Source organism: Centropristis striata, chromosome 22, assembly GCF_030273125.1.
Source record: "Centropristis striata isolate RG_2023a ecotype Rhode Island chromosome 22, C.striata_1.0, whole genome shotgun sequence".
Lineage (NCBI taxonomy): Eukaryota > Metazoa > Chordata > Actinopteri > Perciformes > Serranidae > Centropristis > Centropristis striata.
Genome location: NC_081538.1, coordinates 7,527,853 through 7,552,135, shown reverse-complemented (window position 1 = coordinate 7,552,135; position 24,283 = coordinate 7,527,853). Strand labels below are relative to the sequence as shown.

The window sequence follows — 24,283 nt, the reverse complement described above, 5'->3', positions numbered from 1 at the left end:
TGGACCTTTTCTATCCACAACAATAGTATACAACCCTGATTCCCCAAAAAGTTAGAATAGAAGAAGTTTATCATTTTGAACATAAATATATTGTCTTTGTGAAATCAAAGGATTATCAAATTATCAAATTCTGTTTCATTTTCATTTTAGACAATGTCCTAACTTAATTGGAATCAGAGATTGTAAAAGTTTCCCCACAACTGTATTCCTTTCAGTGTAGAAAATACTAAAATGGTCTACTGACAATCAGAGTTGGCTGCTTACTACATGTTACATCACCTCACTGTAGGAAAGTTTTTACACCAGTGATCCTCAGAATTCATCAAATTTAATGATCACATCAAGTTTTCCACACTTGTTTCTGTGCCTTTGGTTAAAGTGTCACCAGGTCAGTCAGATGTGAGATCAGATTTGAATCCTGAGTCCGGAGAGACTGCAGCAGGGGGTAATTATTCAGCTGCCATGGTTCCTCCTCCAGCCCAAAAGCAGTATGAGGGTGCTGTGGTTAGGAGCTGAAATCATTTAGAGGTCTGTCTAATGAGACAGCAGGCCTCACAAGGAAGACAGCCTTTGCAGTTACCATGGCTCTATGAATAATAAATACTAATTGACAGGATGATTGTTAGTGGAGTTAGTCATTAACCCCCACAGCTAGCTTCCTACGAGATGGCAAAGGAATAGAAGAGACTATGGAAATGCTATGGAGTATTATTCATTACATGTCATGAGTTGGTGTTACCATAGCCATTACGTCTAAGGAATTCATCCATTCATTTTCTTTAGCTTTTTAATTAAAAAAAGCCCAAAACATGAGTGATTAAGAGGAAACAATCCTCTGTCAGTTTTCCTTTTTTCATTTTAATCAGGCTGTCAGGCAGGGGAGCATGGCTGGCATTAACATCATCACCTATGTGCCATTTGCATCCCCAGATAAACAAATGCTGCCATGTTTAATTCATGAGACTGAGAGCTGCCTTCAAAATCAATTCAAACCAAGTTATCCAATACCACTCCTTTACTGGGAGGAATTATTTTCCACAGCATTAGCTGATGTCTTTTCTACTACCAGAGAAAGGTTGTCTGCCAATAAGCCATCATCTTCCTCATCTAGTTTCATTTAACAACCATTATCTTCTATTTGGAGGTTTCTAAATAACTGATACATTGCTAAAAGAGATCACTGCAACTAAGAAATGCTAAACAGTTCCAATTTAAGAGAGAAAAAGCTGATTTCTGTACAGGTACACTGTCCCTTTTAGGACTTTTGATCTGGCACTGTTTTTTTCCTGCCTGGCTAAATAGTTTTCTACCGAGAGAAATGCTAGAATGTTCAGGTAAACTTTGTTCACATACTTATGGCCAAGCAGACTCCAATCAGAGGCTGCTGAGTCATTGTTTATCAGAAAAAATGTCATCCTTTCTTCATCATTTACATGTATCCATATCTCCAGCAGAACATTGTAGCCTGTCTGGTCTTCTCCTGATAATAAGATAGAGGTCTGGGGGAGGAACAATGAAGATTGAGGGACTGCTGGACCAAGTTAAATTACATTAGCATTATTGACTATGTTGAGGCTTCAGAAAAGTACAAGAACAGGTATGCCAAGCTCATCTCGTTGGTGTTAATAATAGCTCTAAAACATAAACCTTTGTCGATAGACAATATGTCAAGTTTGAACTTCTTGGTAAGAAAGTCAACTGGGAAGCTAAACTCTATAGTCCAAATTTGGAAGAACAGGAAACATGGAGTGCTAAGTTTGCAATTGGGTCAACAGTATTCTTTCAGATATCACCAGCTACGGGAGGTTCTGGTGATTGAACCAGTGACACATCAGTGACCCACATGGATGACAACCAGATGGTCTTCTGGTTGATATGTTTGGGATACTCGTCTACCTCAAGTTCATGCAGGTCTATTCATCCAGGCATTTGGACTATGCTTGGCTAAATGTGGACTTGATTTTACTTGAGTGGTGACTAAGGACATTTCCCAAGTCCATGAGAACAAAGATAAAGTCAAGAGATTGAGACAATCTTGAGACCTATTGGATCTGAGTTTTGGCTGGTTCTGATTGTAGAATAGATAGTTCTGGCAAGTTGGCAGGGTCACAAAACAACTATTTTTTTTTTGTGAAACAAAATAGCGCCAAAGTTGGCTTCTAATATGCAGGAAGACCATTGTTTTGTGGTGGAATGGGTGACCTTTTAGTCATCATGTAGTTGTGTGTAGTAAAACCTTGTATCTATTCTACGATTGGAACCAGCCAGAACTCCAGAACGCTTGGCATCCACTAGACTACTGGCAAGTATTCCAGACAACTTAATGTCCAAACATTTCAAACTATCCCTTTAAAATGGGACTCAAGAGGCACTAATAGTACTCTTTAAAATCTGTTACAGAATCAGGCATATTCACTTGCCATGGCTAAAAGTACACCTCTGATCATAGAAACTGGTGAAAATTCTCAATCAATCCTATTCATAAACCAAAAAATTAAGCACTCAAAAATTGCAAATGAAAATTCTGTACGTGAATTCAACTTGTTATAAATAGCTGCATGGTATATTCTTTTACTCAACTTCATTGTTTCCATGGAGACAGACCACAGAATGTCAAGCCACAGCCCAAATTTTGTCAAGCAATTCCAGCAATCTCAGAAAATGGCTGCACTTGATTTAAATTTGGACTTTAAAAGAAAATCATAAGTCAATGTCCACTAACTAGTTTTCAATCCACATCTCACAGTTTTCATTGGCTGATGGAGTTTGTTGATGTGCCATAATTATGCTCCAAGTATTATGCCATTATTGCAGTGAATTTGCTCAAAGTATTCAGTTTGTTTTTGCTGCCAGAATCAGATGTGGCTCTAAAATGTCTTTTCTCAGTTCAACAGACCCAGTTACCACCACTACCAAAACACCAGCAACTCTTTTTGTGCTTCCTAATTTGAATGAATCTCACACATAATTGTGCCTCACCAACTAGCTGTGTACCATGCCCCCTGCGCTAGGCACCAAAATAACTAACTACACAGGCAAAAAGTTTAAAAAAAAATACTACTGTCAGAGCTCTGTATCATTAATGGCCATTGCCCCAATATGAAACTAAACCAAAATAAGGTGCCAAAAAACTTTAAAAAATTGATTAAAAAAACAGAAGTTTTAAAAAGAAGACACTTTAGCCCACTACCATAAGTCATTACCACTAGGTTTAGTTCATAAATGTAAGTCAGTGCACTTCTCCAGACATAATTATTAGAAATAAATTAGTAAACTGCAATCATATATTAGGCATTATACTTGTATGCAGGTCTCTAATATTGTGTCATTATTTGGCCTCTCTGGTAAAACTGCTTTCACATTTCCTTTAGTGTCCAAAGAGGACTCTGTTTGGATCCAGTCGGTCTAGACTCTGATGAGAGCTGCTTTATGGGTAGCTCTCTGCAAATGGGTGCCTTACTAAAATATTTCAGGTCAGTTTACTCTCTGTAGCAGCTGCTGCCAAACTCCTCCATGCCTTCAAGACTTTTCCATCTCTTTTCACACCTAAAACACTTCAAGACTTTTAAACATGTCTCTGAAACAAAATCACCTTGTGATGGCATTTACAGATACTTTATTTGAGTACTTGAAGTGCTTTTGGGAGGGTGATTTGCTCTTGGAGCAGGTGCTGACTGAAGGTTATACATAAAGCAGCAGAGATGAGAACGGGCCCTTTTGGTGCTGTGAAAATCAGACTGAAATGATAATAATAATGCTAGAGAAAATGATGTGCTGCCACCAAGTGGTCAATTAATTAGCACATGTTTACCCACAATGCCATGCAGCAAAATGATGTCATGTACTAGTTGCTTCTTGAAGCTCTCAGTTCTTTACCTGTTCTGTAGAGACAGACACTTTGGAGGTTGCATACCCTACAAAACATAACAGACTGCATTTTGTCTTATAATTTTGATTAGTGTACTACTGAGGATTAGTAGATATCCTCAGTCCACTTGAAACAAACCCTGGTGCGTTTAGTCAGATCTGTTTGTTTTTTGCTGGTGTGAATGCTCAAATAAACTCTGGTGCAGACCAAAGAACTGAACTCTGGTCCGCTAAAAAATGGGGGTCTCAGTCTGCTTCCAGTGCACCAGAGTTCAGGTCACTGCAGGTGAGAACGCAGTCCGAACCACAGGAAGTGAACCAAAGCACAGAGCATTCTGGGTTGAATTTGGGCGGAAATTTGAGAATCAACCCCAGCCAAGGTAGTAGCAGGCTTGAAAAATATCTTGTGGACAAACATGGTCTAATACTGAAGTAATATCCAAATATGGTCAGACAATCACAGAACACACAAAAACGCAACAAGTCTTCAAATGACTTAGCAACAGAATGGTGGCTAATGAATTCAAACCCACAGCGCATCAATGCAACATCAAAGTGAAAAAAACTCCACCAACAATACATTAAAGTCAGCAGCTTGCTTTGAAAAAAAGTGTCAGCTCTTTCCCTCACATATTCTGTCCAATAGACGAAGGACAGTGGCAGCAGTGTGACATTTGTTTACAATGCTTGGTGCTCTTGATAAAGCACAGTGTGGAAGCAAACCAAACCAAATGAAAAATGCAACAATGTTGCAACTTCATCACTGAGTCCTCTAGACTTTATATGTCAAAGTGAACTAAGTTAATCTATTGAGTTGAGTTGAGTTAATAAAATCCAGAAAGTATTTTGTTGGTGAATTATATAATACAGGAAAAACAAAAATATGAACAGACCTGTGGCTCAAAAATCATGGACCGAACTAAACTGTGCATTTAGAGATTCCACTAGGGTTTACACTTGCAAGGCACATAAAGTATAAACAGCTTTAAATGAGCGAGCTCTCCTTGAAGAAGTCTTACCTGTGATGGGGATTCCTCCAAGCCCAGTACTGTGATGTCCCGGCAGCACTGTCAAGTCCAAGAAGCTGTTATGTGAGGTTGACGCTGTTCGACTCACTGTGTGGTTCAAATGCACAAAGTTACTGCGTGAGGAGGTGGAACCCATCCAGGACCCACACGATGCTGAGGAGGAGGAGGAGCAGGAGGATGAAGATGATGATGAAGGGTGATTGGGGAAGCCGAAGGAGCTATACTCTCCCCTGTGTGGGTGCTGATGCTGGGAGAAATGGTGAGAGGGAGCGAGGTGGTTGGGGAGTGGGAGCCCTCCTTTGTTTAGCAGGGGTCCGTGGGTTCTGTGGGAGAAGGAGGCGGGCGACAGGGACGAGCTGAAGCTGTCTTCAACAGAGAGCTCGTTCTCTATGAGGTCAGCCAGAGCCCTGCGAGTGATGTCGAAGGGGTCGAAGCCCAAGTCGTCCTCCTGCTGCTGTTGTTTGGACGAGCCGAAGCCAAACGCCGCCTGCCAGTCTGTGGACGAGGACACCGGCATCGTATCTGCACACGCACAGAGGACGAGCTGTGAGCAGGCAAGCTTTAAACACTTGTTTAATGATTTATCATTTATGCACTGAACTCCTCCTCACCTGCGAATATTTTACAGCATAACTTTTCATACTCACAGCAATGCAAATCTGAAATAGTTGCACATTTGTTAAATAAAATGCTCAATTAGTTTAATTCTATTCTTCAGAAAAAAATAGCTATTTTATTGAGTTTCCCTTAAGGAAAATACTTTTATACTGAATTTTATTTCTGTCTGGTAAACAGTTTTGCACTGTATACAGTACAGGCCAAAAGTTTGGACACACACCTTCTCATTCAATGCGTTTTTCTTTATTTTCATGACTATTTACATTGTAGATTCTCACTGAAGGCATCAAAACTATGAATGAACACATATGGAATTATGTACTTAACAAAAAAAGTGTGAAATAACTGAAAACATGTCTTGTATTTTAGATTCCTCAAAGTAACCACCCTTTGCTTACTAGAATATAAGACATGTTTTCAGTTATTTCACACTTTTTTGTTAAGTACACAATTCCACATGTGTTCATTAATAGTTTTGATGAATCTACAATGTAAATAGTCATGAAAATAAAGGAAACGCATTGAATGAGAAGGTGTGTCCAAACTTTTGGCCTGTACTGTATGTCTAGGGCTTCAATTGTGAAAGGTAAAAACAAAAGTGGGAGTGGATCTGGTAGGTGCTGCCTTTACCAGGGTTGAAAGGAGTATTAAAATGTCTTGTCTTGGTTCGGAAAACAGAGCCTGTTCCACGTTAAAGTAGTCACTCCTAAAACATTTTGAAAAATGTATTGATGTGATGCACCCAGAAACGCTTCTAACTCTTCATCTTTTGTGGTCATTTTAACATCTTTTTGTTCTTTAGTTTAGTTTAATTTTAATTAAGATCTGCTGTGCATCATTATTTTGTAGTGGAAAACTGTTCACATTTACACTATGCTTTCATTCCAACTTTGTTTAAAACATATTGAGTATGAATTGTAAAAAAACTGAAAACGAAACTGTGAGCTGCCTGCAAGTTAAACCACAACAGTCACTATTGTTATTCAGTGTAACTGAAATCAATTTCAGCCTTGAGCGTTTCATCACTTTAAGCACTTTAAGCTTGCAAAAGTAGATTTTTTCTTTTTGTTTTATGCTGTACCATTTAAAATTCAAGTTAATCTGAGACTGATGAGACTGAATGAGAAAGATGAGCCAGCTGCAAACCTGAGGTGAAGAGGCTCTGTGGCTCTGGAGCAGTGGGCCAGTCGGCGTTGCTGTGTGGGGAGCTGGGGAAGCCGCTCAGTCCACTGGGGAGTGGGTTTGGATGCCTGAAGTTACTGTTGTCTGAGAACAGCGACTGGGACTCCGCAGCAGCTGCCTCGAAAGGGGAGCGAGCTGTGTGGCCTGTGACACTGATGGGAACCACCAGGCTGGGCTTACTGAGGCCAGGAGGGGGCGATGGAGAGTCACTGCCAGGGAGCTGAAGGACAAGAGAGAAGAGAGCTTCTTACTTCTTTTATCCTTCAGTGAGTCTGTTGGTCTCATGGAGATTCTAGTTTATCTAACACATATACTACTGGTCAAAAGTTTTAGAACACCCCAACTTTTCCAGAATTTTAATGAAATGATGCAGTTCAATGTCTCAGTGTACTCTGAAATTAATGCATATAACAAATAAACAATTGAAGTTAAAAAATAAATCATAGAATCAGTTTAGAAAGGAAAATGTATTCTAAACTTTTGACTCATTGAAGTAGCACCTTAACAGATAGAACAGCTCAACACACTCATTGGAAATCAAATATTCTTCAGAAAGTTCTTCCCAACTCTGTTGCAGAAGTTCCCTTAAATGTGGAGCAACTTGTCGGTTGTAAGTGATCAAGAAAAGTTGGGACACCTGTAGGAATTGGTAGCAACTTAGCAACTTTCAAGGCTTGATCAACCTCCGTTGCTGCAGAACTGCTTTAAGTTTTTAACCCATTTCTTGTTCCCTGAAAAAGGCCTTTTTCTATAATTCTGAAATGTACATTCTTTTTCAGTTTTGATTAACCGTACCTTTTTTTATTTACCTCTGGCAGTTCAACACTTACCTTTGTACCCTTTCTAGCTGTTCATTGGACTTGAACTGCTTGAATTTCAATAAAAAACTGGAAAAATTGTAGTGTTCTAAAACTTTTGACCGGTAGTGTATATATGAACACAATATCTCAAAATTAGAAAATACAACACGGCCATGATCAGAAACACAGGGGAAGGGATATCGCTGTTTTAAGATTATAGACAGGGACGAGCAATCTTAACATTCACTTCCTATATAAGATGCATCAAGATCAAAAGCGACAACAATTGTGTCTTAGGACAGATTCACTCAAACATTATGAAGTGCTTGCCTTTGTAATCCATGTGACTTTATTTCTTACCAGCTGTGAGGTTTCTCCGTTGCCTATACTTATGATGTCTGTCAGTTTGCTGCTGGGACTGTAAAAAAAAAAGCAGAGAGAATAAAAACTATTTTACCCCTCAGAAGAAAATTTTAAAAATGGAATTGCTTGGTGAATAAGGTCAGTTTTTGTGTGGGAGTGGTGAATATGACTCTGGTGTTGTACTGATAAAATGAAATTGTGTTAGGATTAAATGGGAAGCAGGTGAAATTAGGAATAAAAGCCTTCTCCAAATAATAATAATAAATACAACGCAGATTCCAAAAAAAGATGGGTTACTGTTTAAAACTTGAATAAAACAGAATGCGATCATTCCTGAATCCTTTAAGACACATATTCAATTAAACTGAACTGAATTTTTCATTATTATTATTTATTATTATGACTGATCAAAGTCGTATATCAAGTAAGAATGAGAAAAGTTCAAAACTTCAACAATTAGTGTCCTCAGTTCCTAAACACTTACTGAGTGTTGTTAATAGAAAAGATAATCTAATATTGTGGTAAACATGCTCCTGTGCCAACTTTTTTTTGTGTGTTGCAGGCATCAAATTCAGAATGAGTGTATATTTACAATAAACAATAAAGCTTTGATATTTAATATATTGTCTTTTACAGGTTTCAATGGTCTTTTTGGGAATGATGGTTGTAGTATTATACAATATTATAAAAATTATGGCTTGAATCAAGCAATCTGATTGGTTATTAGCCTTTGTATAAATCCTGTATACCACGGCTATGAAGTCCAATTCCTTGTCACAATTCTATCGAACTCCACTTTCATCTTTTTATACGCGGTGCTTTGGACTTCCTTCTGTTACTAAGCAACCAAAACAGCTTGTGCGGCAGTATCTTTAATCTCCCATTTGTATCAAACTGGTTTTCTAGCATACAAAATGGAAACATTTACGGTCAACTTCGACCTCCGTGGTGGCTCAACTATGGACTAAATAAATGAAGAGAGACCCTCCGAAAATCTATATCCTTTCAGTCTTTGTTTGTGTTTAAGTGAATGTTCTTAAGAGAGAGAGAGATAATTCCCCTGTCAGGGTCTCGGCCGTCACCCAGTTCAGCTCTGCGGACATCGCCAAGCATCGTACCATATATAATCACGTGACGAATTGCAGTGGACACTGGACATAATTCACCATACTGTGTCATTTACTCAGCTATATGCTTAGTCTCTGATGTTAAGTTATAGGGACGCTGTTTCTTTAAGGTAGTGCACCTTCATTGTTTATATTCCGGGTGGTCACACGTGTTTGGAAATGAATGAATAAAGGACACGCCGATGCACTGTCAAAGTGAGGAATCGGCTCTGAAACTTCATTTAACGCAATTTTCACCCTGGTGACGCTGAAGTTTTTCTACTGGACGCATACCAGGGACATAAGGAATGGCGATGGCGACTAACGCGGTTTCTCTGAAGCTCCCAGCATTCTGGTAAACGTCTACTTCAGCTTGGTTTACTCAGACGGAGGCGCTGCAGTAGATTAGCACTGAAACCACCAAGTACTACTAGAGAAACTGTGATAACACAGTCAATCAGGTTATGAGGTTGGATTGACTGCGAGGATAAGGCTAAACCGGTAGGCTTTGTTAGGATAAGCTAGCAGGGCAGCAACAAGAAAGAACGCTCCATAGCAACCGCCGGCCAGGAGGGCCTATTTCTTTATAAGAAAAATGCTTAATGGATGATTTTTGTTGATAGACACTGTTTTAATTGGATTATGTCCATCACTTTAATATTGCCATAGTTGGTAACAGTTTTATAAAAGCAATAGCTCACTTCAAGCAGTGGTATGTTGGGATTACACCACGGCTAAGGGGCGTTGATCGGCTCGACACGAAGCCTGTCGTGAGCTATTGCTTAAATGCATAATGTATATAATTTAAATCCACTTAATTGCATGCTCTATGATTTGCTAAAAGGACATTTGAGAGCCAATAAGCCTAAGTAAAATCTAAAGCGCTACACGTAACTTCAAAACTTAATAAAAAGGATAAATAACATAGTTGGTTAAGGGAGCCTCTGTGTGGAGAGAAAAGGAAACAGTGAAATGACTCTGATCCAGTGTGCACAGGTGTGAAGTTATAGTTTACCTGGCAAGGTGATTGTTTGAGGTGAATGGGGAAAGTGGCGGTACAGGGTCAAGGCTGAGGTCAGGTTCAGGCCCGTCAGGGGTCAAGTGTTCAGAGTCTGAGCCGTCTAATGGTGGACTCCTCCTGTGGTCTGATGACAGGCCGTTGGTCATCCTCCCATCTTTACTGGAGCTGTTCGACCTGTGACAGCACACAAGTCAAAGTCAAAACAAACCCAATGGTTTAATAGAAAGCTGGACATACATATCTTTGTAAAGTCCCACTTATTCATACAATTCTTGAAGTTTCTGTAGTCAGTTTTGCTTTTTAAAACAACCAATTTGTCTGTACTTTTTTTAATTGAACAAATACAGTAGCAAATCTGATTTAAAAATCAAAAAAGAGGACATGAAGGCTATTGTGACACACAGAGATAGAGACACTGGTGTTAGAATACCTCTGTAAAGAGTTGGCTTTGCCCTTTGGCTTGTCCCCTGACACAGCTGAGGTCTGTAGGAAGGCCGGGTTCATTTTGTAGAGGTCTTGTAGTAATTTCTGCTCATACTCCTGATGCTTTCCTGCCTGGAGACAAAAAAATCAGATGAGCAGGAGCTGTGTTTTCAGAGAAATGTGACACAAAATAACAATAGTTCTAAAATGCTTTATTGTGAGGACTGAAAAAGGACACCTCAGGCAATCTTACGGTTATGTAGCTAGATGTCATTCATTATTGTCGAAGTTAAGCTACTCAAGATTGATTGAGTTATGACTCAATCAAATGTTAATGTTAATGAGAAGAGGCATTTTGTTTTATTTTGCTTGTGTCAATTAAGCTTAAAGAGTTGAGTTTGGTCCCATCTTCTGAACTACCACCATATTCAACTTACCTGCATCTCCTCTTTTGTAAAACTGGCAGCTTCGTCCCCTAGCTCGTGTAGATACATGCAGTCTGGTTTGGGGCACTGCATGCTCTTCAAAAAGTAACTGCAGTATTTTGTGGTTCCTAAAGAAGCCTGAAAAACATAATACATTCTAATCTCCAGTAACTCAATATTCAGCGGAACCTTCTATTAATTCAAACACTCTTTTAAGCTTACCTTAAGTGTTCTGCCATCAACCACTACATTGTTGACACACTGGATTGCTCTGAGGGCGTCTTCAGAGCGAATATATGTGACATAGGCACTGGCACTGGGCCCCTGAGCAAAAAGACAAATAACATAGACAAGGCCAACATCAAAAACTTGTTTCATCAGTGTGTCTGTCTGACAGAGGTCTCCTTCTGACTCCTGTTTGCTGTGGAGTGCCTCACCTGTGAGCCGGCGTATGATGTGCTGTTGTTGATCACAACTTTGTGAATCTTGCCAAATTTCCCAAAATATTCTGGCCTCTTTAGAACCTGTTCAGCACAGAAGACACATAATTGTCATAATGTTATTCATCATTATCATCATCAAGGTTACTGCTTTATTTGTCCATTTCTATTTTGTGTCATTTTAGAAGTGTTAAGTAAACATGGTAAGTAGCATCATAGAGTTCTGTCAGATGCAATGCAGCTGATACTAAAGGAGACCATTTGAAAATGCCCTTTAAAGTCCCCCTCCAGACACATTTTAAAGTAAGAGGGTAGTGCGTATTCTTATTGGAGTATTCGTGATCTGCAGTTACAGCGTCTGTCAGCAAATATGGAGCAGGAGGACAAGAGGCCTCTGACCTGCACACAACTGCTGCTGATCGCAAACTAGGTTGACCGTTGAAAGAGCAGTGCAAGACAAAACATTGAAGAGCCTCCAGACTCAGACTAGGAGTCTGTCACCTAGGCCGGCGACTAGCAGACATTCCAGGATGGTTAGTGTAGTGAGCATCTCTCAGCTGGTTTATCTTTTTTCACAATGTTAGTTGTTGTGAAACATACAATAATGTCTGCTACAATGTTTCATTGTGTTTTCACTCTCTGTACTAACAGGTCTACTCTGCACTGAGAGTTTCAACTTTCTTTTGTGGCTTATTAAAGCGGTGATATACCTAATTTGCCCGGTGAACGTTTGAATCTGAGATTGTGAAATGCACAGACATCTCCTCCTTCATTAGAGTAATCTAGTGACAAATTGTGCACAGATACAAGTTAGTATAATCAATGTCAGACATTTAAGGGGACAAAATGTAAAAAGAGTGGGACTTATAATAATAATAAATCTGATTTATATAGCGCTTTTAAAAGGTATTCAAAGTTGCGTTAATGCTTGTGAGTCAACAACACTTTGATATGACATCCAAATTTCAAAAAGAAAAACCATTCGATCTCATTCTTTCTCCTCATTTAGTTAAATAGCAGTTGACAGACGACCAAAGGGTACAAAGCTGAGGCATTAGCATGCTTCTAAGTGCTTGTTCCATCGTCTAACAGTGTCTTAAGACCCTTCCTGACATCAACTTTTGTGACTTTGAAAGCAATCTAAAGCAGCATTACATATGAAAAGCAGTATGATTGGTACGAATAAAAGGAAAGGAAAAGAAGAGTTGTTCGGCTCAATAACCCGGTCAGTGGCCCGAGGCAACTTGAGTGTCTGTTGAAATAGTCTCCCTTTTTCTTGTGTGCCGTCACTGGGCAGGAATTCCATAATAACCTTTCAACCTACTGTAATTCCAGTGGTCTGAGAGAATCCACATTATTAACTGCACCTTCTCTTGGCTCAGTTTTCAGGCGTTAGAAAATCTAGCCTGTGACGGGAGCCCGTAGCCAATCTCAGGTCATTTCAGAGAGAGAGCGTTCTAGTGAATGTTCTGCAAATGGAGATGTACATGCATGTTCCTTGACTTTTCCAGCATTTGCAACAACTGCCTTCACTGTAAAGCATCCGAAAAAAACTGCTAAAAGAAAAGTTAAAAAAAGATAATCACAATAAATGCAATAAATGGAGATGGCTGCAGCTACTTCAAGTCATGTTTATGTAGCTAGCTAGAGCCTTAAATCGCAGACTGTCATGTCAAAGAGCTTTACAAGCCCACAAGTTTACAAAGAAAAACAGGACGGTAATTATAATAAACGATTATAATATCCAATTATAATAATGGAATAGAATGCGTGTGCATTTTCAAATTCTGGCTTCCTCTTTCTTTCTTTTTTGCCTTTTCCAAAAAAAAAAAATGCATACCCCAGCTTGAAAGTATAAAACCTAAAACTTTTTCTGGGATAGATTATTTCTTGGAAAGAAGTACAATTATAATCAAGTTAAAGTCTGAAAACAAAAAGGCGCTTGTACCCTATTTATCCAAAAAAAATCAACTGAAAGTACACCAACAGTTCGAGAGTGTTTGCATTGGTTTGAGTGCTCTAAGCTGGATGGTGGGACTCTGGGTTTTGACATTCTGCTCAGTCTTGGCAGTAAGAATACAGGACGGGGGGTGCGGGTCTTTTCTTTGTGGTCTTTGTATGACTGGAGCTGTCCTGCCTGCTCAGCCTTCCATCCTCTTCCTTCACCACACAAAGGCAGACACACATAAACAGAAAGAAAGAGACGTGTGACAGAGATGGACAGAAGACAAATAGACAGTTTGGTTTGCCTCTCAGGTTGTTGTGTTAGACAGTGAGAAAATAGAGGTGGGTATGCAGCATGCACTACCTTCTGTATGCACAGAATACTGCACACTGTATTCACACAAATTAACCCTCCTCCTCCTCCTGATGGAACACGGCAGACTGTGAGGGAGCCGACAGTCCTCTACAACTCTATACAGCAGTGATCATCAACTGGCGGCCCGCGGGCCGAATCCGGCCCACCGAACTGTCCAATCCGGACCGTGACTGGATTCCAAAAATTGTAAATCAAGGAGAAAATATCATGTGGTCCCCACTATTAAAGCAACTGAAAACAGCAACGACAACTGAGACTCTTAACTATCAGTAATCCCCAACATATATGACTCTATTTAATGAGGACAAACTCGATACACTGTTTAAATTAACATTTATTGTTTCACGCAGTACTTGTTTTTGTTTGGGGTTTTTTAACGTAACTTTTCCTCATGCCATTACCTGACATGGTTGGTTTTTATTTCAAAGTCTCAACAACAAGCTTCAGACTAGACTATCAGTACAGAAAAAAAAGGAAAACCAACTGGAATAACTTAAAATAGCATGGTATCAGAACATGATTGCACATTAAATAAAACGTGACTCATAAAGGCTAAAACTGCCTTCAGTTTTGTAATGACATGAAAAAATATGAACAATAAAAAAAAAACATTAAATAATAATGTTATGCCAAAATGTGTTTTTTTATTTCATTTTATTTGAGGGTCCGGCCCCCAAGGTGACTGTCCAGTAAAATTCTGGCCCTCCGACAAATGTAGTTGGTGACCCCTGCTATACAGTATCTCTCTACTGCTGTCACTTGAATCGATCACAAATGAATTCAGCCTAACATGATTCCCCATAATCTGGATTCTCATCTGAAATTTACTGTCAAATAGGTCACCCAAAACATTTTAATTGTCCTGTCAATATTACGGAAACCATGATAGGTAAGTGAGAAAGAAATATTGTGGTGATCTACTTATTTTTCTCTACTGTGACTTAAGAGCAGGTGGAAATTAGATTTACCACCCCCCGGGTTGTCTGTGTGTGATGTCTGTCCAGACTTCTTTTGCCATGACAGTAGCATCACGTTTGGGTGTTGCTTCAAGCAGCTTTAAATGTAAAAAAAAAAAAAAAAAAAAAAGGATGCTTCACACACATCTTCAACCCCACAGCTCAGAAGATCTACAATCACCACAGTTTCAAGGTGGACAAAACTACATCACTGCATCATTTCATCCTACTAGACATTTATGTAAAATTTGTCATGGTTATCAAATTCATCTTTGGCTTTTAAGTTATGGCTAAAAACACAGTGGTCACAGTGACCCTGACCTTTGACATCCACAATCAGTTTATCCTTGAGTCCAATTGAATGCTTGTGCCAAAATTGAAGAAATGCCTCGAAGGCTTATTTGAGGTATCACCTTCACGAGAATGGGCAAGAGCAAGCGAGCAAAAGAATATATATATATTTTTAATTTAAAAAGAAAATAAAGCAGAATAGTGACAAGATCATCCAAACCGCGTATAAAAACATCTCTATGACAGACAGTGACAGAAGACCTGAGCCAGGAGATCAACATAGAGGCCGACTACAGTATTATTAACAATAATTCAGACTATATTTGCCCACAGACTCGCTAGTCGACGTCTGTAGTTACAGTAGGATGATGACTTACACCAACAGCTTCACTGTGAACAAACTGTGATATAGTTATTGCACCACCACTGACAGTTTTTTTATTGAAAATATGGCTCAGGTGACTTTTCTTTCTATTACACTGTAACACACAGTGTAATAAAAAAATGTTTTCTTTTGTTGTTGTTTACTGAGGTTTTCAAAAAAAATTCTAAAGCACTTTTGGGCAAAGGCAATGATTTACAGTTAAGGGCAAAGGGTTGAAGCTTTCAAATGGTTTTATTTCATCTCTTCATCTGCTACAGAGGCTGATAAATAAATTATTTAGGAGATATTGAAATTCCGTTTCAGAAAAACCATTTTCTTTTGGAGGTTGTTTTGAAACAATGCTTAGGTTTTACAGGGTGTTTTTTGAGGTGAACTTAGGTCTTAATGGGTCATGAAGAAAAAATGCCTGTTCATAGATGTAATTTAGAAAACTAATCCTGGGAAAAGGGTTTTTTCCTCCCATGTGTTTCACAGATGGAACTTTGAAAGATTATCCTATTTGTAAAATAGGAGTTTCTCTAAAAATAACTCATCTGCCAGAATGGAAAAACTGTATGGAGAAGTCATAATGTGTGTGTGTGTGTGTGTGTGTGTGTCCTGCTGAACTTGCTCTGTGTTCACAGTATGTAAGTTCTCATTGGAGAAGTGTTCACCAAGCCTTTTTCTTATGTGATATGGTGCCTCCAGTAAGCCTAACACTGTCCTTCACTGCTGGAAACATGATTAATAGGTTCAGGATATTTATGGAATGTAACGTCATCACAGACGCCATCAGGCACTGACGCCACGCTGCTACTGCTGCTGTTGTTTTCCAAGACTGCTGAGTGTGGGAGATGTTGGCAGACTGAACTGCTGCTGCACAATTACATACCAATCATTTAATGCTCATTCTGGTCTTCCGAATACCTGCTATCAGCGTAGCAGGATACACTGCGAATACTTACTTTGCTCTCTGTGTGTGTGTGTGTGTGTGTGTGTGTGTGTGTGTGTGTGTGTGGTCTCACCTCAGGGTCAGCCAGCCTCTGAGACAGCCCCACTACAAACACCAGGTTTCTCTGCACCACTCGGACACTGGCCAGATGCTTTCTGTTCTCTGTGATCTTCTGCTTCTTCTCATTCTGCTTCTGTTTCTTCTCATTCTTTATCCTCTGCAGCTCTTCCTGTGACAGCGGCTTGTACACTGCTGGGTCTTCTGGGTACGGCTGCAGAACACACATACATTCATTTTAGAAGTGTGGTTTTACAGTATTGCTGATCCTATCTTAGATGTGTCTGAAGCTACTTTCAGTATGCAGATGGATGTGTCCAATGTGATTATTGCCTTTAGTCAGAGTCAGAGGAGTAATAGGGGCCATTCCTGGCCACTTGAGACGAACTCTGGTGCATTTTGTTGGATAGTCCGTTTTGTTTTTGCTAGTGTGAATGCTCTGTGGGGACTCGGTTCTCTTCCAAGTGCACCAGAGTTCAGGTCACTGCAGGTGAGAACGCAGTCTGAACCAAAGGAAGGAAGTGAACCAAAGCACAGAGCATTCTGGGTTGAATTTGGGCGGGAATTTGAGTCTCATAGGCAGACTTAGTCTAATGAAGAAGTAAAGGCCCTTATCCAAATATGGTCAGACGATCACAGAACACACACAAAAGCAACAAAGTCTTCAAATTATTTAGCAACAGTATTCTGTCCAATAGACGAAGGACAGACCCAACAGCGTGTCATTATTACATTATTATTACATGGCATTTAGCAGACGCTTTTGTCCAAAGCGACTTACTCACAGTGTGGAAGAAAACCAAGCTAAATGAAAAATGCAACAATGTTGCAACTTCACCACTGAATCGCACCGTGTCCACCAGACTTTGTATGTGAAAGTTTTAGCTGGATTTCAAACACAATGTCAATGGTAATTCCATTCTATTGCACATGTGAGTCTGATTTTTGTAGTTTTTTGCCATTATTTCGAACAGTCATGAGAAAATTGTACTCTGTGTTTTCCCCGCCATTTTATGGTTTATGCAAAGATCACGCGAACTGACTTTCTAAGTCAGGATTCAGCCAGACTACGACTACACGAGTTTTAAACTCCTAACAGATTTTGAAATTGGGTTGCATCACACACATCAGGAGAATCTTCCCAGATAACTTCCAATTCAATCTCAAATATGCAGACACTACAAGATTTAAAAATAATGGTGCATTGCACACTACAGGACATTATTAAGATTATTGTGGCAGAGAAAGCAATGCACCACCTCACATGATCCAATGGGGAAGCAGATGTAAACAAACAGAGACTGACAAAGTGCAACAAGTTGCTTCTTCGCAGTGAGAAAAAACAAAAGCAGACAGCTAAACAAGTCTGGATGAGAAAACAGTTGAGGTCAACGCAGGTTGTCTATTCTTAAGCAAGAAATGGAGGTGAGCGTTTAACAGTCAGTTTTAATTTCTGTCAACCATAGTACACTAGCTGCTAACATTAGCCTAGCGTTAGCGTAACGTTATTACCGTTGCTTGGAAACAACGTCCGTTGCTTCGGCTTGTCCATTTCATTGCCCGGTGCAGTTCGGCTTGGAAAGCACTGACGTATCATCCAGATATTCAATCCTAAAGATTATCGGGGTGGCCAAGTCTGCGGACAGTTCAGGGGCCTGTTCCAGATTGTGGGTTTTCTGAAAACCCTGAGTATGTTAACCCTGAAATGAGGGAAACTCTCGGACTCTGAGAACCTAACCTGCTCACAAGCAGGTTTTCTTCAGCAAACTCGGAGTTTCTCTGTGTCTCCGCCCTCTTTCAGAGACAGACACTCTGTTGTTTCATTTCCTCATTGATTCAAAGCACCGAAACGCAATAATCAGTAGGTTACTGCATGTCAGAATCACAATCCTGTTTGGATTTTAGTTTGTTACTCAGTGACTGTGTAAGCTTTTCACTTTTATGCATGTGTCTTTGAACCCTCCACAGTGACTCGGTCTCTTTTCACACGTTGTAAATTAATATGCAGGTATTCTCATCTTTCGGTCTCCTAACTCTGATCCTGAAGCAGCTCGCTGCTGTTATGGGGTGTCCCTTTCTCTGGTCCTGTTGATAAGGCTGTTTATTCACAGCCACCTCAGAGCTAATTATATATATTAATTTGCAAACTTGAGTTCTTTTTTATAATCGGCGATGCAGAGCATATCAGGAAGGCGTCCCTTGTCTTCTTGTTGAGGCCTTGTCTTCGAGAGCGGGCAGCCCGGGTTCAAATCTGACTCGGAGCCCTTGTCTTCTCCTCTGTCTCCCCCTTTCACTCTGTCTCTCTAACACCATAAATAAAAAGCATTAAAAATGGCCAAAAAATATCTTTGAAAAAAAAAGAAAAGCTATAGTTTGTAGGAAAGGAAAGTGACCCCGACATACTTGTCATTAAATCTTATTCTTCTCTCTCCTTTGCAGCTACAATCATATTGCTTTTGTTTCTTAAGATGTGTTCCAACTCAACGAAAATCCACATGAGGATTTACAATTCAACCATATGCCTTTTCATAGTGGTGGTGCACGCGCGTAACTCAGAGCGAACCTAAAACTCCCATCTGGCAGTAAATCAACTCAGAGTTCAGTGTTAAACTCAGAGTTTTTTTAAACCTTCTACCTGAAACAGACTCCAGGAGGAGTAGGGTTTGGATGTGTAAATTGCTTCTAACCAATGTTTTGAGAGGGGTTAATCAGGGTTAAATCTGCTCAAAACTCCTACAGTGTGAGCACAGCTTTATGGTTTTTATGATGGGCTTTTGTCATTTTTATATGTTATAGACAAAAAAAAGGATCAAAGTGTGAAAGAGACTAAAACAGGTTTTAAAAAACATGTTTACTTAAAGAAAGCCCCTTATGTGTACTTCTTTAAACACAACAAAAACACAATTTTCATTTGGACTAGTGTCAGTTGTTCTGGTGCACAAACTGTGACGGCATGTCAGAAGACATAGTCTACCTTTCTGCAGGCGGGACAGAGGCCGTTCTCGTCGGTCCTGATTCGATGCCAGCAGAATCGGCAGATCTGGTATCCACATGTACAGGGGAAGAAGTTGACGTCATCGATCTCCAGCGGTTCCATACACAGCGGGCACTCCATCGGGTCGTCCTTCACCTCAGGGTTCCGGGACATCCTATGATTACACACTGCTGGGACAGGAGGAGCTGTGGACACTGGAACAGAGATTAAAAAAGTTTAGCTATATCCTTGGGAGAATTATAACTAGCACCTGCTAGAGACTGACATTTCTGACTACACCAATACAAAGTGTTTACTGATGGTTCGTTCTGATCAGATGGAGTGTGGATAAAAATGTAAAGCTAATCTGGATCATCAATGTGTTCAGCTAAATGGCAAAACAGTCTGCCTATTAGATAATGAGATATTGTATATTTGTGATTTGTGAAAATCAGAATTGGAATCAGAATCAGAAATAATTTATTGATCCGCTGGGGGGGGGATGCTTTGTTACAAAAGTCTGCTTCATGAATAAAAAACTGGGTTTCCATCATGATGCTCTGTTCTTTTTTCCAAACATTCCTTCTCTATTTCATTTACAGTCAAGTTAAAGATCAAGTATTTTTCATACCGTTTATAACCATCCCATTCCCTTGTGTTAGAAGCAAACTGGCCATTCTTTTTAACGGAAAAAAGATGTCATGATTTTTCTTACACAGTGTTGTATTAAGCAGAGGCATCAATGTAAGCAGCCAAAATAAAATAAAAACATTTGTGGAGGGGCGTGTACGAAGGCGGAGGGCTGCAAATATATTCACAGTATTATTTCTTGTTGGCTGGTTGATGGTGGAAATGTAAACACGGAAATAAACAAAGCAGCAGGGAGTCGAACGCTCCATTAAAGATTGCTGTTGATGTTTTTTTTACCTCGACTCTGCACTGATCTATCACGCACAAGCATCCTTCTCCTCTAGTTGAACTTGAATGATTTATCAACGCTATTGTTTAGGTCTGTCCTCTCCCAGTCATGTTGCATCTGTCACTCTGTGTACATCTCACAGGTAGCCCACAATCCACTGTGTTTTGGTTCATTTCCTGTAATTGGGTCAGATTACATTCACAGTGCAATTGAACCGCACTAAGGTCTGGAAATAAACAGAGATCCCTTCTCATAAGTGGTACGATACGAAACTTAATATGGATTTAACTGCACCAGAGTTTGGTTGAAACGGACTAAAAACGGACTTGTGAAAACGCCCTTAGTGGTGCGTGTTGTGTCAGGAACAAATGCGCAAAAACACTGTGCCCGAGTTAATTTAATTCTCGGATAAATAAACATTAGTAGTGAGATAACAGACTAGAATGCATATTTCAGAGAGTTATTTCAAATTAACTAAGGTTAAACAATGACTTTTAACACCACTTAAGTTCTGCATTGCAGCCAATGATGTGTGGATTGAGTGAGAGTGAGTCACAGACACGAGAGCCAATGAAGCGGTCACTATGTAGCTGTGTCACAGAAGGCTGGAGAGAAGATGTTAAACTTTGTCTGGATCATCTAAGTGGCCAATTAAACTGCTGTAAAAACCTCTGCAGGCAGACACTGCTGCTTAATTGGCAAGAAATTGGGTGATTTCACAACACATGACTTACTTTAATGCATGGGTGGGCATTCAGCTAATGGACAGACAATGAACAAAACTGCAGCACAAAACCATTGAGACATTTAGTGGCCGCTATAAGAAGCTCTTTATTTGTTAGCAGGATTTTTAGTTGGGAGTTTAGACAGGATTAGACCTTTTTTAATGACAATGTCTGTATGATTTGATTTGTGTTGTTTATTAATATTGGGTGATTTACTGCCGTGAAGCCAGTTACAAGCAGGTCAACCAGAAAGCAAACACAAATGGTAATTAGAAAGGAAGTATGGGCATTCTTCTGACCCAGGGCACATACGGTTTCATCTGAGATTGCTGCTGCTCTTATGATCATATGATAAGGAGATAAAATAAACGTTGAGAGACGGGTAACATTATGAACTTCATTAATTAAGTTATTATTGCTACACAGCATTCTGTAAACACAGCTGGTCACAGGTGCATTCATATACTAATTTTTTGATTATTTATGACTCATTCATTTCATCATTTGTTTTATTTCCATTTGAGCATAATCTCCATGATCATTTTGTTTGATTTAGAATTTTGGAGCACTTTTTAGTTTAAACATGAGTACTATGAAAGAGTTATTGATCATTCCTCTGACATTAAACAATAATAACAATGAAGAATTAGCAGAATAGAAACTAAAATGACCACAACTGTGTGTAATGACAGCAGCTGTGGATGAAATTACACTTTCTTGCAGTATTGCTCACAGACAGGTCTAATGAGTTGTGGAGTTGGCACAAGTATTGATATGCAAACAGATATTTAAGAGCGTATCTAGATCAAGTATTGCTAACTGTTGGAGTGAATATGAGGAGAGATCATGCGCGCCCAACTCATCAGTAATTAAGATAAATTTGACAAAAATTGGCCGTATATGCAGCTTATAAATCTGACTAGAAAAAAAAACTAAAAACATATGCATTACAGCCTGGCCAAAATATTGGTTAACTAATATTACTGGTCAATCGAAAGTATATTGGGATCTAATGGCATCGCCTTATACATTGTCTGACATGCAACAAGATTTTTTTATACACAATATAATGCAGAAAAAGATGCTTGTGGTGATTTCATAGTTAATTATTTTTTTAAATGGTCAGCAATTGGATGACACCGAACATACAGTACTATTTAATAATCAAGAGTTATTTTTTTCGACTGTGAAAAATGTTATGCGAGATGTTTGCTCTCATTTAGCTCTCAAAGTGCACGAGATTGATGCATTTTACTTATAAATGTACAACATTTTCCCCGAGTCTCAGAAAAACCTTTGGGAATCACTGACTACATAATTCCATATGTGTTCTTTCATAGTTTTGATGTCTTCAAAATGAATCTACACTGTCGAAAATTTTAAAAAAAATTAGGTGTTCAACATTTTGACTGGTATTGTATATTCTTAATTTTCTCAGTTATTATTTATAGAATTGGTCAGCAATAGCATACACTCCATATTAAATATTCTTAATATTCTCTAATAGAATTATTTGTTTAGGAAAGCAGCCTTTGCATAGTCATATCAGTGTGCAATGTCATATCTGTGAATTCTCCCCTCTTAAAATAATATCCAATCCATCTCTAATATCCAATATCTGTCAGGCTCCAATGTGCATGTTTCATTAAGTTGTATGCCTCTAGCCATAGGAAAACCATAATACACACAGATCTGAAGGGTTTTCTCTGCAAAGAACCTCGAAAGTCTAGTATGTCGGAAAAGAATAACGCATTGCAATTACTCAATCTACGGTAGTTGTGTCAATCAGACTTAAGCTTAAAATTGCAGACCATGCAACAGTGATTCAAATGAATTTTGAGAGGGATAAGAATTCAGTGGTCTAGAACAAACCTATGTGGCAACAACAGTTATAGCTGTTGTTGCATCACTCTACAGGAAAGGATGAGTGAGGAAAAAGATCCAGCAAATAGAACTCTACTTTTCTGAATAAAGAGCTTAAAATACACCAATGAAATGGTGCTCAACTATCAGGATCTTTGGTTTTGATTGGAAGCACAAAGACAATAAACATGTCAAGCACAACAGGAGACGTTAACCTTTTGGCTGTTTTGTCCTTAATTTGCAGGTTTATGGTACAGTCATTACTCATCTAAGCATGTCATATATTGTTCTTTACAGGATAATTTCTGCCAGCAGTATCATAAATACTCATCTGTCAATGGTAATACACATGTATCTGTTTAAAAACTGTCATTATTAAGTTAAGCTTTAGGCCCATTTGAAATTACCTTTTGCCTGAATATGATCATGTTGATGAAACACTATAAACACAATACACTCCGGTTGTTTTTATTTGTCTTAGGGAAGAATATATTTTTAAATATTCCCACCAGGGTTTCCTATCATGCTTTAGAAGATGTAAACAGAAAGTGCAGTATTGCCATGGAAACTATGGACTCACAGTTGGTTGGCAATTAGTTTTAGCCTTTTTCTTAATATTTTCTTCAAATGAGCTCCTACCTGTTCCAGTTTGCACTATTATCATGAATAACTTTGATCAAAACAAATGGATATTACTGCCACTGGAAATCATCAGACCAGCTGACTGTGTGATTGATGTTTGCATGGCCCAGTTTGACTCAGGTATGAGTCAAATTGGGTCATGTCGGGACAATATGTATCTTCACTGAGAAAACACCGACCTTTGTATTGTGCTGAAACACAAGATGAAGTGCCGTTAAGGTAGCAGGGCAGAGCCATAAATGTACAGTGTGCCAGTTACCTTAGAAAACCTACACCAACATAGGGTTCTGCAATATAACTGTATTATATCAATATTGTGATAGGAGAAGAGATATCATCCTAGATTTAGAAATGAAATTGTCTGTAATTTTGGCTTTACCCAATTATTCCCATATGTATGATGATTATTGATCAAAAATCTCATTATTGTGTGCACAAATAGTCAACCTCACAATATCCTTTGATTTTCTCCATATCGCACAGCCCTGACACCGATACAAATTATGCATACTAAAAAAGCTCACTCTGACATTTGCACATAATGCAGTTGTGACTTTTTCTCATTAATAATTAACTGAAATCCTTTGTCTGCATGCTCATAAAGAAACATGAACAACCCTGCACACCACTGTTTGCATAAGCCTTCAACCCTTACTATCCCATGAATACAGACTGGTCAAAAGCAGGAAGTAAAAAAAAAGTTAATAACACTGTCATAGGTAGATCATAAGCAGTGCTGCATCACGACAGAAAGAAAATGTAGCCCAAATATCAGAGCTGTAGTCAAGAAGTCCAAGTCAAGTTCGAGACCAGGTCCAAAGACAATTGGGGCAAGACTGAGTGCAGAGCAAATTAAATCCTGTTTAACACTGGAATAGGCTATGGGGTCTTCCCAGTTTTTACAGCAATTCATGACTAAAGATGGACTGATGTAATCTATCTATTAA

General features: G+C 39.1%; 1 protein-coding gene across 1 annotated transcript in view; it reads right to left on the bottom strand.

The window, feature by feature from the left end:
* cnot4b (CCR4-NOT transcription complex, subunit 4b) overlaps nt 1-24,283 on the bottom strand; it is a 33,789-nt gene that overhangs the window by 6,000 nt on the left and 3,506 nt on the right. Inside the window, exons 2-11 of the mRNA XM_059325758.1 lie at nt 19,188-19,402; nt 16,230-16,427; nt 11,271-11,357; nt 11,056-11,157; nt 10,846-10,971; nt 10,416-10,540; nt 9,980-10,159; nt 7,856-7,913; nt 6,660-6,915; nt 4,887-5,417 (exon numbers count right to left, since the gene is read on the bottom strand). Of these exons, the coding sequence (XP_059181741.1) occupies nt 4,887-5,417; nt 6,660-6,915; nt 7,856-7,913; nt 9,980-10,159; nt 10,416-10,540; nt 10,846-10,971; nt 11,056-11,157; nt 11,271-11,357; nt 16,230-16,427; nt 19,188-19,361 (1,837 nt within the window). The 5' untranslated portion in view covers nt 19,362-19,402. The remainder of the gene's footprint in view (nt 1-4,886; nt 5,418-6,659; nt 6,916-7,855; nt 7,914-9,979; nt 10,160-10,415; nt 10,541-10,845; nt 10,972-11,055; nt 11,158-11,270; nt 11,358-16,229; nt 16,428-19,187; nt 19,403-24,283) is intronic.